This window comes from Pogona vitticeps, chromosome 13, assembly GCF_051106095.1.
Source record: "Pogona vitticeps strain Pit_001003342236 chromosome 13, PviZW2.1, whole genome shotgun sequence".
Taxonomy (NCBI): domain Eukaryota; kingdom Metazoa; phylum Chordata; class Lepidosauria; order Squamata; family Agamidae; genus Pogona; species Pogona vitticeps.
In genome coordinates this window covers 4,706,521-4,721,772 of record NC_135795.1, presented here as the reverse complement: position 1 = coordinate 4,721,772, position 15,252 = coordinate 4,706,521, and the positions used below count along the sequence as shown (strand labels likewise).

Below are 15,252 nucleotides of genomic sequence, written 5' to 3'. Positions count from 1 at the left end.
CGGAGGGGGAGGGGCCTCTCGCGGAAGGGGGTGGGATGATGGAGGAGTGATGGGCGGCTGAGGGAAACCGCCGTTTCTCTTCCCCCCCCCTTTCTTTCTCCTCAGGAAAAAGAGAAAGCGCTGGTTTTCTGAGGTGATTTCTTGCCCCCTCAGGTGGGTCCCCGCCCTGTTGCCCCTCCCCCCCCAGACTGGTCGAGGCGGTTGGAGGGGCCTCCAAGTTGGGGGGATGTGTGGGGGGGGGTTTGCTTTCTTTACAACCTCGCAGGCTGCCTGTGGGGGAAGGGGGGGTTGGTAGGACGAGGAGCCATTTTGATGGGCCGAGGCACCTGTCCGTCTATCCAGGACTAGCCAATGGCGGCTCTTGGAATGAAAGGAAAGCCCCGCCTCTCTGCGGAGGGTTCTCTTTCCCTCTCTTTCCTGATTGGTTGGCGGTGGTTTGTTTATGACGGAGAGGCGCGTTGGGTTGTAGGCCGCGTTGTAGGGAAGAAAGCAGGGGGCACCAGTCTGTCATACCATGCAACTGGAGGTACCTGGACTTCATGCATGCCAGTGTGTGGCTGATGGGATTACTTGTCCTGCCAGCAGCCTTAGGCAAGCCACGGAGAGGAGGGACTGTTGATCCATTCCTCAGTATTTGATGCTTAGAAAGCCCCAAAAGCATTACCCAAAGTTCTGAACTGGGTCAAAAATAAGAGAGTAAGTATTCCTCCCAGGCCATGCATTGAGTATTCGTGGCTGTATGGAGACTTTCGACCTCTGTCTTCTCAAATCTCTTCAGAGCCCTCTCACCACTGTACCCTACTGCCTCTTGATCATGCCTCCTCCCCTGTGGCGTCCCAGGCCTCCTGTCTTATCCCACGCTCAGCATTTGCTTTCTTTCCCAGGCAGCTCGAGAGGATGGTGCCAGAAGGAGGCCTTTACAGCTCCTCCGATCCTGCTTACTGGACGGCTGCTTTGGAGGTTTACCAGGACGCAGTGAAGGCCAAAGGACGCAAGCAGCCGAAACTTCTTCTCTTGGATAAATGGTAGACATGCTCAAGGCTGTACTCGGCTGCGGTGGCACGTTAGCGCTGTCCTCCTTTGATGGGAGTGCTTTGATGGGAGTTCCTGCATGGCAGAGGGTTGGAGTCGATGGCCCCTCTGCGGTCCCTTCCAACTCTGTGATTCTATTATTCTCTCCAAGATGGTTTCGTTGAGTTGGAGCTAATTTACGACCCTAAAAGATTGGGGTGGGCAACCTCCAGAGGTTCGGGGTTTGCACACAGGCACGTCCTTGGATCCTGAGTGCCACATCTCCCGTGGCACCTGTATGGGAGGGGTGTTATTGAAAAAGTCCCCTCCTGTACCCACGAATGACCAGAAATTTTAAAAATTGCTTCCAAACTCTCCAAAAGGCACAAGGAAACTTTCTGAGACATTTCCCCTTTACCCTCCAAAAATGAAAAATTGTGGACTGTTGAGAGGAAAACTCCAGTTTCAAGGGTGCTGTAAATCCAGTCCGGTTTTTAATCTGCACTTTACAGGAGTTGTCCAAGTGTCCGGCCCTATTTGGGTTCATTGCCTTGGCGAGGTCCTGTAAAGTAGAGACTGAAACCTGGAGGAAATTCGGGCATCTTCCCATCGCACCCCTGGCTGTGTTTGGTGACACCCAGTGGCACCGTGGTACACGGTTTGGGAACTACTGCCGTAAGCCACGTATCTCTAGGCCACTAGCCTTGCCCACACACCTTTTGCCCAGGGTACCCTTATACCTAGAGGTTGGACCTGATGAACAGCTGCAGACTCAAATTTACATCATGCAGTTCTTTTGATGACCGCTCGGGTTTGTAAAGGATCCACAAGACTTTCTCTCCCTGTTCTTTTCATTCATTCATTCATTCATTCATTCATTCATTCAATTTATACCCCGCCCATTTAGACAACGTCTACTCTGGGCGGCTTACAGTAAAATAGCATTAAAAACAATTTATACAACAATAATAAAACCGTTCAAGATGGGAAGATAAAACTCTAATGAAAAAATAAAGACAGGGAAAATAAAATAGAGGAATAAGGATCAAGTAGTAACAGGAGGGAACTGTTGGCACTGTTTAAAGCGATGCCATTTATTTCTCCCCTTCCCTCCCCGACAGGTACCAAGAGGAGCTGCCCGGGGCTGTTACTCAACGGAAGGAAAAATACTTGACGAAGGAGGAGCTGGTGAAGCTGATGGAATGGAAGCTTTGTGTAAGGAACAGGAGCAGGTGGTGACTGAAGTCATTCGAAGCCCTGGGTTCGAACCTTTGCTCCGTCAGATTCTGCTTCGGGTCTCTATCTCTATGGATAGGAACATTAATGATGTGTTTGACATTTTCGGAGCAGCTTTTGTTTTAGTACTTTTACTAAATTTATTGGCCAGTCAAAACTGTTCTTCGTGACTAGCCGTCTTGGGCTCATCAGTAGCGTGCGAGAGAGAGAACAAAAATTTTCTGGGCACTTCCTCAATTCATAATAAAATATTTCCTGCTTGGTTCCCGTTGGTAGAAGCGCTGTCTTCTTGATGCTGATGGATGGCCACTCCCGGCTTTCCTCACCATTGAGTGTGTTGGCAACATCTGCTCAGCACCATCTGGATGGTGGCACTTGGCCCCCTCCAGCTAAACAGGAGGACTCCTGGATCTATGGGGGATCACTTCCAAGCCCCTCCTCCCCGATGCTGAAAAATGCAGATTACAGTCGTGCCCCGCTTAACGATTACCCCGTATAATGACAAATCCACTTCACGACGATGTTTTTGCAATCGCAATTGTGATCACAAAATGATCTTTAGATGGGTTTTTTTCGCTTAGCGATGATCGGTTCCCTGCTTCGAGAACCGATTCTTCGCATTATGACGATCAAAACAGCTGATCGTCGGGTTTTCAAAATGGTCGGTTTTCAATGCATTGCAATGGGCTTTTAAATTTTAAATTGCAAGTTTTATATATAGCTTGGTCTCTGGCTCCCTCTAGTGGCCAGTTCTGTTCATTTCATCTTTAGAACTGTACGTATCTCTAGGATTTAAAAAAATATTTTTAATATTTTCAGACCGTGGATGAGTGAATCAGTGGAAACTAATCCCGTCGATAGTGGGGCTCTGGTGTACATATTTTCTGCCTGCCTCGACTAGGGAGGTGGCTTTTTCAAGTCCAATGTAGTGTGAGATTCCTATATTTTAAAGGCAGGCCTTCATCCGAGGGCGGGGAGCCTCTTTCAGATTGAAGACAGGATTCAGCTTCAGAGCGGGTTGGGACCCATGATTCCGTGGTGGGTTGGGTCCAAAGAGAAATGGCTGGGATCCAAAATTGCAGGTTAATTTTCGCTTAAAGCTCTTATAGTTTATAAATAAACCTTGGGGGAGAGACATTCCAATCTTTTAGAAATGGATGAGGTGCAGGAAAAGCTGGGGGATGCACCTAATTATGGGGTCATGGAGAACCTTAGAGGGTCAGCTTTGGATCCCAGTTGGACACCGTTAAGCCCGTCACTGTTATTTAATTGTATCTTGAGCTGCCTGGATCCCGGCTGTGGGAGAAAGGCTGGCTAGTTGTCAAAGAAACACCCAAATAGCCACAGAGGCAAATAACGTCCGGCCGTTCCTTTCCCTCCAGAGAGGCACATTTCGTCCTCGGCTGCAGCAACTGGTGGCCACAAATGCCAGTGAGACGGTGGAGGACTGCACCAGAAAGGCTTTTGAGCTTCTTCCCGACGTCGCAGCGGCTGTGAAGGAGCTGAGCAAGCTCAAGGCGGTGGGACCTGCTACAGCTTCAGGTGGAGAAAGGCTTAAAGATTCTAGACGGTTGTTCTCTTAACTTCATTTTCTGATATTCTTCCTAGGAGTCATCCTGGTTGCGGGGTTTCAGTGGATTGTACTTAAAAAAAAAAGTAAAGTACAGCAAGGGTCCCCAATCCTGGTCTGTGGACTGGGCTGCAGCGACAGATCTCCCACTCACCCTGCACACACTCTCACCCCCGCATAGCCTCTTCATGGATGCGCACAAGAGAGTGCCCCCCATCCCAGCGCGAGTGTCCCCTGCCCTTTGCACCTGCACGTGAGCGCCCCCACTCCTTTGTGCATGCATGCCAGTGTGCATGTGCCAGCTCCTTTGCACATGTGCGCGAGCACAGGGGGTGCCCCACCTTCCTCAACTGGTCCATGGAGTTAAAAAGGTTGGGGACCAGTGGAGTCCAGTATAATCCTTATATCTGCCATATCAGTATATGTGGTTTCACTTATCTGCAGCCTGAAAATGTTAAAAAATACATTTTTGTTGTTGAACAATACAGAGCATGGTCTCTGACATTGTCTAGTGGCCAGTTCAGGTAATAGACAAACATACTTATTTCTGGATGATTTTTCTTTTACCATGCTATGTATAGCATTCATTACTACCCATGCGTTTCAACATCCACCCAGGGGCTTGGAACCAATTCCCCACAGATACAGGCATCCTTCTCTACAATACAATGCAATAAAAAAAATAAAAGTAAACATTTAATATAATTAAAATTTTAAAAAATTAGGTTTTCCCAGGCCTGGAATTGGGCTGCATTCATTGGCCCATGGAGAGGTCTGTTACTGAATCCGTACACAGTTCCGTGCTTGCTCTCCTCCCTGACGCCCTACCCCTTTGCTTGTGTCTTAGCTATCTTGGCTGCAGGAGCCCCAAAGACAGCGGCATTTATGGCCGATGAAGCGGTGGAGTCCATTCCAGGCCTGGCCCCCGTTCGGTACACCCTGAAGCACTACTTATGCTATCTAGATAGAATCCAGAGCTGTGTGGAAAGGCTGAACAGAGGTAAGAAGGGGAGGTTTGTCTCTAGAATAAAGTAGCAACGGCTTTGAACAAGCCCACTTTAGGGGTTCGCCCACCTACTGTTGTCTTGGGGGCCCCCTAGGTCACTTCCAATAGGGCGATGTTGGCCTCAGGTTGAGAAAGATCTCTATTTATGAGGTTATACCTTCCCCCCCCCCATGTTTCCTAGCTGACGAGAGGAAAACATGGACACCTCACCTGGTCGAAAGGTGCCTCTGGGCTTCGGCTGTTGCTGATAAACTGCAGGTGGCCTCCCTCCAGGACTTAGATGTGGAGAAGGAGGAAGCAGGCCATGGCCCTGAAGAAGCGGATCGGGCCAGAAAGAAACCGAGGAGGGAATGAAGGCTTCCAGACCCCCACGGGGTTTGTACCAACCCCCATCTTTCCGTGTGCAGAAAAGCTGAAGCTGGCATATGCGTAGAAGTCATAGCAAGGGAGACTTTCTGTCTCAGGCCTTTCAAGAGCCCCACACTTGTGGGTCAAACGATGCAGCAGTCCTACAGGAGAAAGGATAGACCTGCCTTTGGCCCTCCCTTGGCTTCCCTCCTCCTGGAACTCCAGGACGATCCATCTGCTGCATCCCAAATTCAGCCAGCAGATTAAGTGGAGGCTGGGCACTTCATGGGGGAAAACAAAGGGCTCGGATCTAACGGCGAGTCCTCGCTGGAGTAGACCCATTGAATCAATTGATTCATGGAAGTCACACAGAAGTATCCTTGATTCAGTGCATTTACTCATGCTGGCCCTCGCAGTTCAGTTTAGCCCATGCTACCTTAACAGCCCTGGCCTGCAGCCGGGGGGATTTTATACATCAAGGTGAACACACAGTTATTTTTAAGTGTGCTCCTTAGCCGAATATAAGCTCAGCAAAGCACAGCTGTACTCATGGAGGATGTTTACAGAGCAGCATCTATAAGTGCGAGAAGCATCTGAAGCCTGCCGATCAAACCCTCTTTTTAAAAAGGGGTTGATGAGAAGGGCTTTTTCCTGTAGCAATACCTCCTTCCTCCCGAAAGAGGTCAATGTGGCTCCATCTCCTTTTTAAAAACTAATTATTTCCCAAGTTTTTAAACATCACAGGACATCTCAAATACCTCTTCCCAGTTGCCTTTTCCACCCCTAACAACTACATGTGCGGTCACAACCTCCGGTCTTATGGATAACAATCCAGAGAAAACCACTAAATACACCATCCAGTCATTCTTTTTCATACTGTAATTAACCCTGCCATTCTACTCTATAATTACCTGGAAACATAATATCAATATTTTTTGTCATTAACAGATTGAATAAATTAATGTCATATTGGAAAAAAAATTGTATGTGGCTTGATTTTCTCTTGTCCGTCAAATGACTACGAGACAGTTTTCCCATAATAGCTGCAAACCAAATATTTTTCATGTTACATAGTTGATGAGTAATCATGACAAATCATTGGACTCTAGTCTGTGGCCAGACAAGACTGTTATTATTCCGTATGGCTTTTATTATTTGAAACTGCAGGGCTGGACGTGATCGCCTCAAGGAAGACAATGAAATACCTCTGCTTGAACTGCTTTCTAGTTGTTTTGGTTCATGAATTAATAATTTTTTAAAAAAAAATTATGTCCGCTGCGTCGTTGGTCTGCTTTAAAGAATGGAGGCTTTTAATAATAATAACAACAACAAAGGGCTTTTGTGTGTTGGTAAAGAATTTTAAAAAAACCTTTTCACGCTCACCCATTGTTTTAGGCTGTAAATAAGTAAGGACTTCTAATAAATAAATAAAATAATCACCCCAGGGAGGCTTCAAAACTAGCAGTAAACTCGTTTGGATGAAAAATGGACCCTGTGTAAGGGGATGGCATTTGCAGAGGGGGAAATCTGGAGGCAGACTGTGCTCAGCCCTTCAATCATCTCCCCCCCCCCATGTTCCTCGCAGATGCCCTCCCCTCTAGGGCAAATTCGCCCGCCACCACTAGCCAAGCTGTGAACAAGAGAATAAATTTAGCTGGAAGAATCTTGCCGGGCTAAGTAGATGTGGGTTATACAGAGGGATGAACAGGAGAAATTAAACCTTCCATGGCACTTAGAAAGGACCACCCTACATTCTCATTTATGTAAAAGAGGGTTGGGTTGGAAAGCCGAGGTTGGCAGTTCGATTCCCCACTTATGCCTCCTTGCCAGGGGCTAGACTTGACGATCCAGAGGGTCCCTTCCAGCTGCGAAGTTCTAAAATCATTCTTATTATAAAATACAGTTGACAAAGGTAACCCCGTTCCTTCTGACGTTCCGTTACACAGTTTCCCCTTAAGTTACCTGTGTTGTTAATATGTACATGTGAGATACTGTTCCATAGGACTGTGTCTTCCCATACCTGCTCCCCATCCCCTCTATGGTTGGTTTCCCTGACTTGGCTGGCTGACTCGAGTTACCTGGAGTGCATCCCCCACTTGGATACCACTAGGAGGCACACCTCCGTTGTGAAAGCTTGCCCCTCCTACGCATTTCTCGTCTGCCAAAGTTTTGCCCAAAGGGTCTTCCGACATGCTCTGCTGGTTTCCCCGATTCTGTCAACGGTCGCCCGCCGAGGAAGCAGGAAAGGGACTTATTCCTCGTCTTCATTCTAAGTCTGAATTTGTGTTATCAAAGAGTGTGTTTATTAATAACATAGAAAAGTATCTGGGAACATGTTAACAAGAATTAAATACTATTTATATATTTAAAATATACCAAAACACATTCAAAGCAGTAAGGTACAGCAATCCATTTTTAAAAACCCACTCAGGCAACCAGTTGCTCAGGAAAAACTTGAATGAAGAGCAAGGTCTTTGCTTGCGGAAGGAGAGCCAAGATAGGGTCAGGCTGGCCTCCAGTGGGAGGAAGTTCCAGAGTCTGGGAGCAGCCACAGAGAAGGTCCTGTCTTGTACATCTGTGAGGGTGGCAGGACCCACAGGAAGGCCTCCCCTGATGATCTTAATACTTGAGCACGTTCCTTAATACTTGAGCAAGTGACACCCTTGAGATACCGTATTTTCAGTGTACAAGATGCCTTCATGTATAAGACACCCCCCACTTTTCTAACCCAAAATTTATTTCTTTGCAAGAAAGTGGAGAGGGAAGGCAGGGATCAAAACGCTTTGATTCCTGCTCCCCCCCTCCACTTTCTTTGCAAAAAGTGGAGGGGGACAGCAGGGATCAAAGCGCTTTGATCCCTTCCCCCCTCCTTACTACCTTTTATAAAATGACCCTCAATTTTTCCTCTTAATTATTTTAGGAAAAAGTGTCATTTTATACATAGAAAAATACGGTAGCTTGGGCCCAAGCGGTTTAGGGCTCTATAGGTTAAGACCAGCTCTTTGAATTCATTCAACTCCATTCTCATCTACATGAGCAATGGCTGCGTGTCTTGCTTTCTTTCATTCCTCCATTCTTTCTATTTTAACTGCAAAAAAATAATAACATTTCTACAAGCCTTCACGCACCCCCTGTGAGGACATCGTGGCCCCACGGGGGGTGGGGGGACCGATCACAGGTTAACAACCGATGATCCGGGTTGTTCAACCTGGTTTAATTCTGAACCCTTGGCAATGGAATGGCTCGTGTATCTTCCGATTTAATAGAAATCCACAGCCCCTTTTCGGTGCCGGCGTTTAGAAGCGCGCACTGCTGTGACCCACAAATATCTGCCTTCTGGCTTTGCTCTGTGCTGCCTGGATTTTTCTGCTCCAGTAATTTTTTCCTCTGAGATAATTAAAGCCCCCTCCGGTCCCTGCCTTGTCCAGACCCTCTCTGTTTTTCACTTATTTTATGAAGCCCGAGACATCTCCCCGCTGCTACCACCGAGATTTTTGCTTTCTCTCTGGTGAACCCAAAGAGTAGGAATTTAAAGCCATATTCTTGAGGGGGGGGTTTCCCCTCACATAGTAGATGAGAAAAATGAGGTGATGGCGGTAAGAATCTGCCAAAATGTGTTGAGATAATTGGTCCTGGAGAAAATTTGAGCATTTTAAAGGTTGTTTTATGCACATTTCGGAGGCTGGGTGGAAAGCTCAGTGGGTTAGGTCTCTGGCTGTGGAGCCAGAAGTTCAATTCCCCCACTGGGCCTTCTGGGAGAAGAGCCAGCCTGGGTAGCCTTGGGCCAAAGCTGCACCATCCCAGAGCACCCCCCAGTGGAAGGGAAGGGTAGAGCACCTCTAAATTTCCCCTCTTCCTGGAAAACTCTGAAAAATGTGGCTGTAAGTCAAAATCACTTGCTGGCACACCATTATTTATTATTATGCACATTTTGGTAGAATGTAGGAAACTGACCAATGTTGGGGTACTTGTTGCTTTCTTACATGGATTGGTAAATGCTGTAGCTTTGACTGGGTTGTGTCTTTGTGATCTATCAGCCTGTCCGATCTGTGTGTGTGTGTGTGCGCGGGCACATACGCATGCATGCCCAGTTTGATGATAGATGCTACTTTTGCACATATATAGAGAGAGCACTCGGCGCTGAACTTCTGGTTCCACAAAACCACCACAGGTATGCCATGAGCAGGACACAAAATTCCAGAAAAATAACTTTTCTGGACTCTGCTTTGTGGCAGGTCTGCAGAAATGTACTGAGAACGGGTATCTGAAAATTCCACACACCTCCCTCTCCCCAAATGCTTACAGCACACAAAGAACAACCCTGGCCGAAGCCAAAGGGTTATTTAAATAATTACTAACGGGTGCTCCACGAAGCATTTTTGAGTATTCAAAAAGCACAAGACAAATCCTTATTAGTTCGATCTCCGCCTGCTATTTACCCCCTTCTTCTTCTTCTTGCATGTGCTGTTCTGTGCCATCACGTGGGAACCCTGTGCTCAAGCCTCCTCCCTTATGCTCAGATCAGCCCTGCGAGGAAGATTACGTAGAAAGAGAGAATGACCAGCTTAAGTTCACCCCAGGGAGGTTCATGGCTTTTGAGAGGGCCTGGATCTTCCCAACCCAATATTCCAGCCGCTCTTCCGCATTCTTTCTCATCGACTCTTGTGTTGACCAGGGATCCCCAAATGGTCGTCCATTTTGGTATTATGATCGACAACTCCCACAATCCTGGACCCGGGGCCATGCTCCTTGAGGCCCATGGGAGTCGTAGATCAAACCATTCAGAAGGACAGTGGGCTGGGGAAATCCTTTCCAAAGTCATTTTTATTTGTATTTTTTCACTGCCAAGTACTGTGCATGACTTTTTAGTGGTCCAATAATTCGCAGTTAAGCAACCTGGTCCACATGAAGATTTTTAAGGGGTAGTTGGGGACTACTGCTCCCATAATCCCTTACCATGGGCTGAGAATGCTGGGCTTTGCAGTCCAATGGAAGTTTGGGAAAGACTGCGGTCGACTCTCGGTCTAGTTGCATAACAAGAATCCTGCTTGACCAGAGATAAAGCTGGGTACTCGATTTACCAACCTCAGAAGGAGGGAAGGAAGGCTGAGTGAACCTTGAGCCTCCATGGGATTGAACCCAGTTTGTGAGCAGAGTTTTGGCTGCAGTACTGCAGTTTAACCACTATGCTACGAGATTCCATATGGTAAGGGGTGGTGGTGGTTTGGATTCAAAACGCAGCTGTGAAGAACCAAGAGGGCAGTATCTCTTAGCCTGATCTACCTCACACGGTTGTTGCAAATATAAGCAAGCCTGTATAACTGTCTGGAGCTCATGAGGGGAATGGCACCCTCCCAATATGAATAATAACACAGTCATGATGGATTAATATAGAAAAACCATTGGTATCATCTGGCTGGGGATTATGGAAGTTAATAGTCCAAAATGCCTGGATGCTCTCGAGACGCCGGTGTAGCGAACAGCCCTGCCCTCACCTGTCCGTCACAGCTGAGCAGTGGAGTTTTAATGCATAAATTGCTCTGAGAATGCTGTTTTCTTGGAAGACTCAGGGATCAAGATCTCCGATATGAAGCAAAAATAGATGCCAAAGGGATCAAATAGGATCTGCTGTACGTGCCAATTAAGTCTAATTGAAATGATGTTTATTGATGAGGTAGGTGGCTCTCTGGGTAGCTGCTGGTACGTGTTGTCTCGAAAGGATAGAAGCACCAGTAAGGAATCTGGGACAAAAAATTGTGGGCGCACCTCTGACATAGTACCAAAAACGTTGAATCAAATGATCTTTGGACACTCCCACCTTGTGCCTTCTCTTGAGTAGCCTTTCCAGCAGAAGAGAAAAGGGGAGCCATGTGTACACAACAACTGAACAGCCTCGTCCAGACCGTGGAACCCCTTGCCACTGGACATTCATGCGTGGATGTGTGTAATCTGGAGTTACTTTCAAACGTTAGTACTTCCATAAGCAGTCTTCCGAGTTTTGTAAGCTGTCCTAGTGCAATGGAAACACGGGGAGTAAATAAACCTTACCTTTATAAATAAACCAGCCCAATAAATGAATAATCTTATTAAATAAAGAAACAGCCGTTAATGGCAGCCTCCCTCCAGTTTGGCAGAGGGCATGTGCATTTTCACCGCCGAGGAGGAAAACAGGTTTTGAAAAGCTTTTCTAAGCTCCGGTTTTGATTTTCATAGAAGGGGGGAAAGCTTGTAAAATCCTCTGCCTCTCCAGATAAAAAAACCTGGGCCGGCTTTAGGGGTTCTGCCCCTCGATCCTGTGGGGGCCGCTTGCTCTGTGCCTCAGGCAGCAAAATCTCTTGGTTATGGGATGCTCTCCCTCGGGAGATCAGGTTGGCCCTCCTCTCTTTTATCCTTCCACTGACAGCTGAAGGTCCAGCTTTTCAGGCAGGCTTTTAAACCCTCACAACGGAGTCCCCGAGTGCCATTTTAAAGTTAAGATCATTTTTCACGTTTGCGTGTGTGTGTTTAGTCGTTTAGTCGTGTCCGACTCTTCGTGACCCCATGGACCAGAGCACGCCAGGCCCTCCTGTCTTCTACTGCCTCCCGGAGTTGGGTCAGGTTCATGTTGGTTCCTTCGCAGACACTGTCCAGCCATCTCATCCTCTGTTGCCCCCTTCTCCTCTTGCTGTCACACCTTCCTAACATCAGGGTTTTTTCCAAGGACTCTTTTCTTCTCATGAGATGGCCAAAGTATTGGAGCCTCACCTTCAGGATCTGTCCTTCAAGTGAGCATTCAGGGTTGATTTCCTTCAGAACGGATAGGTTAGTTCTCCTTGCAGTCCAGATGACTCTCAAGAGTCTCCTCCAGCACCACAATTCAAAGGCATCAATTCTTCGGCGGTCTGCTTTCTTTATGGTCCAGCTCTCACTTCCATACATCACGACAGGAAAAACCATAGCTTTGACTATTCGGACTTTTGTTGGCAAGGTGATGTCTCTGCTTTTCAAGATGCTGTCCAGATTTGTCATCGCTTTCCTCCCAAGAAGAAGGCGCCTTTTAATTTCAGGGCTGCTGTCTCCATCTGCAGTGATCATGGAGCCCAGGAAGATAAAATTTGACACTGCCTCCACGTTTACCTACATTTAATTATTCAATTGCATTTTAATTAGTTTTGAAGAGTCGGACACGACTTAACAGCAATTTTAATTAGTATATCGTTTAATTGTCTTTTTAAAAATTTTTCAATTCCATTCTTTTCGTATTGTGAGCCACTTTAGATTCTCCTTATCGGGAGGAAAGGTGGCCTGCAAAATTAAACGAATAAATAATAAATAAATAATTTGACCAAATAGCCATGGGGTAAAGATTTTGTAGATTTTGTAAAGATTTTGTAAAGACTTTCCGGCTCCACTGTCCAACATGGTGATTGGTAGCTGGTGGCTACTAACAGTAATCCGTTCTCTGCTGGAGCAAGAACAATCATCATCATCATCATCATAGAACGGCAGAGTTGGAAGGGACCCTATAGATGATCGGGTCTAGCCCTTGTCAAACAGGCACCGTGCGGGAATCGAACTCCCAACCTCTGGCTCCAGAGCCAGAGAACTAAATCACTGAGCAGTTCATTGTTTTCTCGAATCTTCCTGCTGTTTACTATTTACTCATGATCACTTTCTCTCTTATTTTTTTTTTAAAGATTGCCACCTTTCACTACAGTTTGATGCATAATTTTCAAACCCAGGTGAAGATCTGAGCCATTGATATTCAGGCAGTGAAAATCTCCAATGCCACAAGATTTGGAACTCTTCGTGGGTGGAAAGAAAACCGACAATCAAAGGGAATGGAGGTCAAGCCACGGTGCGGGTTCAGGGTCTCCAAGCAAATTACAGAGGTTGACATATTGAGCGGTGGGCTCTGCCACCCACCGAAACAAGCGCACAGCATGCGGTTTTGTCGCATATAGCCTCAGGCTACAGGAGTAAACAGAGATCTAATTAAATTAGCTGCAGAGGCAGCATTAGCAGGCGGTGGCACTGCCCGGCGCTGTCCGAAGAACCAAGTAAAAAGGGGAAGAGAAGAGACAGAACCACTTCCAGGAGCATCCATAGAGGTTGGTGACACTATATTTACAGGGCACGGGTGCATCCACTCTGTGTTTGGGTCCAAACTTTAGAGGACCAACCCAAGCGGTTGGGCTCTATTACACCTTCCAACAGGATCAGCACTCTGGACAGCGCCTTTAAAGTTTGGACTCAAAGCGAGTGGAAATCCACCAGGCTGCAAAATTGGGGTCACCAGCTTCATGTGAGTGTGAAGGAGAGCAAGGTGGGTCTTCATTCATTTACTTAAAATATTTTTACCCCGCCTTTCTCCTTTAAACGAACCAAGGACCCAGGTACAAATTAGCTTCTTGCTCAGACGTGCCCTAAACCTAAGAAGCTAATCGGCTCTTCTTAGGGCCTTCTCTATGCAGATTTCACGCCCTTACACCCGAACCGCCTAACTCAATATCATCTGCATGAGCTTTCCAAATGTCGGCTGCCCACATATTTTGGACTACAGCCCCCATCATCCCCAGCCAACTTGGACAGTGGCTAATGGGGTCTGTAGTCCAGCTATGGGCCCCCTTCAGTTTGAGGACTGCTAGCTGATGGTCACTCAGAAGCAGTGTTCCCGGGACTGAGCCAAGGGTCTGGCAAACGTAGAGATCTAAACGGGTCAACGTACGTAAAGATTACCCAGTGTGTGCTGCGGGGATTAGAGTGACTCTAGGAGTCTGGAGAAGTGGGTTCGAATCCCCACTCAAGACATGGAAACTCACTGGGAGAGTGGAGCTGGAAAACCAGTTAAGAGGTCTAGCTAACAGTAAGAGAACCAGCCAAAGTGCCACGACAAAAGTAAACGAGGTTTTGAGTGCCTGTGGCACCTGAGGTTGGGAGTTCGAATTCTCCACTGTGCCTCCTTGACTGGGGCTGGAGAGGATGACCCATAGGGCCCCTTCCAGGCTTGTGGTTCCAAGATTATTATTATCATCATCATCATTTCCTTCTGGCCATGAGCCCTACAGCTAGACTGAGCCCCAAGATACAGCGAATGACAGGTAGGCGTGCATGTAGCAAGCCACAGAGAGCAAGCTATGGCGCTGGGTGTAAAATGGCGCAGGACGAACCTGGTGGTGTAATGGTTAAACTGCAATCCTGCAGTTAAGCCTCTGCTCACAGCATGAGTTCAATCCCAACAGATCCAGGTAGTCGGCTCAAGGTTGACTCGGTCTTCCATCTTTCTGCGTTTGGTAAAACGAGTTCCCAGCTCGCTGTGGTGAGGGGACACAAAGTGCTCCTTGCACAATTATGTTGTGAACAATCCAGAGAAGAGCTCTAGAACTATGGGGTGGTATATAAATGAATAATAAATAAATAAGTGGCAATCTTACAGGGGCTTCAAAACACATCCTTGCGCTTGTTAACGGTCAGTTTACGTCTGATGATGTTTAGAATGAAAATGATCAGAAACGGTGACTTTTTGTCTAAAGGAGAAATGAGTCCATGACATTTATCTGGCTGAAACCAGAAACAGCAACCAGCAGGAAGATTGATGGCTCAGGCAGAGTGTTGAGCAAGTTACTTTTTTTTGCCTTGTTCTCATTGAGTACAAAATGCCGCAATCCCCAAATCCACCTATTCAGTACCGTTCTTAATACCAACAATTTACCTCTCAGGGATGTCCATGTCTCCCGTCGCCCCAGAAAAAATCCATTAACACACACTATCCCCCTGGGTGAAAAAAATCTATCCACGGCAGGCCATGGAAATGGAGGACCAGTTTCCTTCCCTTTGCCGGAGTGGGGGGGGGGGGGAGAAGGCGGCTGACGGCTCCCCAGATCTCAGACACCTGGCGCAGGTGAATTACGAGCTGCCAGGTTGCATCTCTCCCACTACAACATCTTGATGTCTAACTGGAACCACCCACAGTACAAACAAAAGAGACCATCAATTTTAAAAGAGCACCAGGAGGGAAGCAGGTGAACGCATCCAGCAGCTGATCGCCCCCTGAAAGGCACAAAACGCAGTTCTCCCCCCCGGTTCTCCCCCTCCCTCATCT

At 47.1% G+C, this 15,252-nt stretch overlaps 1 protein-coding gene across 6 annotated transcripts; it reads left to right on the top strand.

Annotated features, from left to right (window-relative positions):
• The first annotated feature begins 10 nt into the window (after positions 1 to 10).
• Positions 11 to 6,152, top strand: LOC110089431 (uncharacterized). Of its 6 annotated transcripts, none has more exons than XM_020812504.3 (6): positions 11 to 153; positions 885 to 1,025; positions 2,133 to 2,226; positions 3,630 to 3,789; positions 4,665 to 4,817; positions 5,005 to 6,152. In XM_020812504.3, exons 2-6 carry the CDS (start codon positions 898 to 900, stop codon positions 5,175 to 5,177), a joined length of 708 nt encoding a protein of 235 aa, XP_020668163.3. In that variant the 5' UTR covers positions 11 to 153; positions 885 to 897; the 3' UTR covers positions 5,178 to 6,152. The 6 variants fall into 6 exon arrangements, with proteins under 6 accessions (XP_020668163.3, XP_020668165.3, XP_072838642.2 ...); XM_020812506.3 differs by having other exon boundaries at positions 16 to 153; positions 889 to 1,025; XM_072982541.2 differs by having other exon boundaries at positions 29 to 133.
• The last annotated feature ends 9,100 nt before the right edge of the window (positions 6,153 to 15,252 follow it).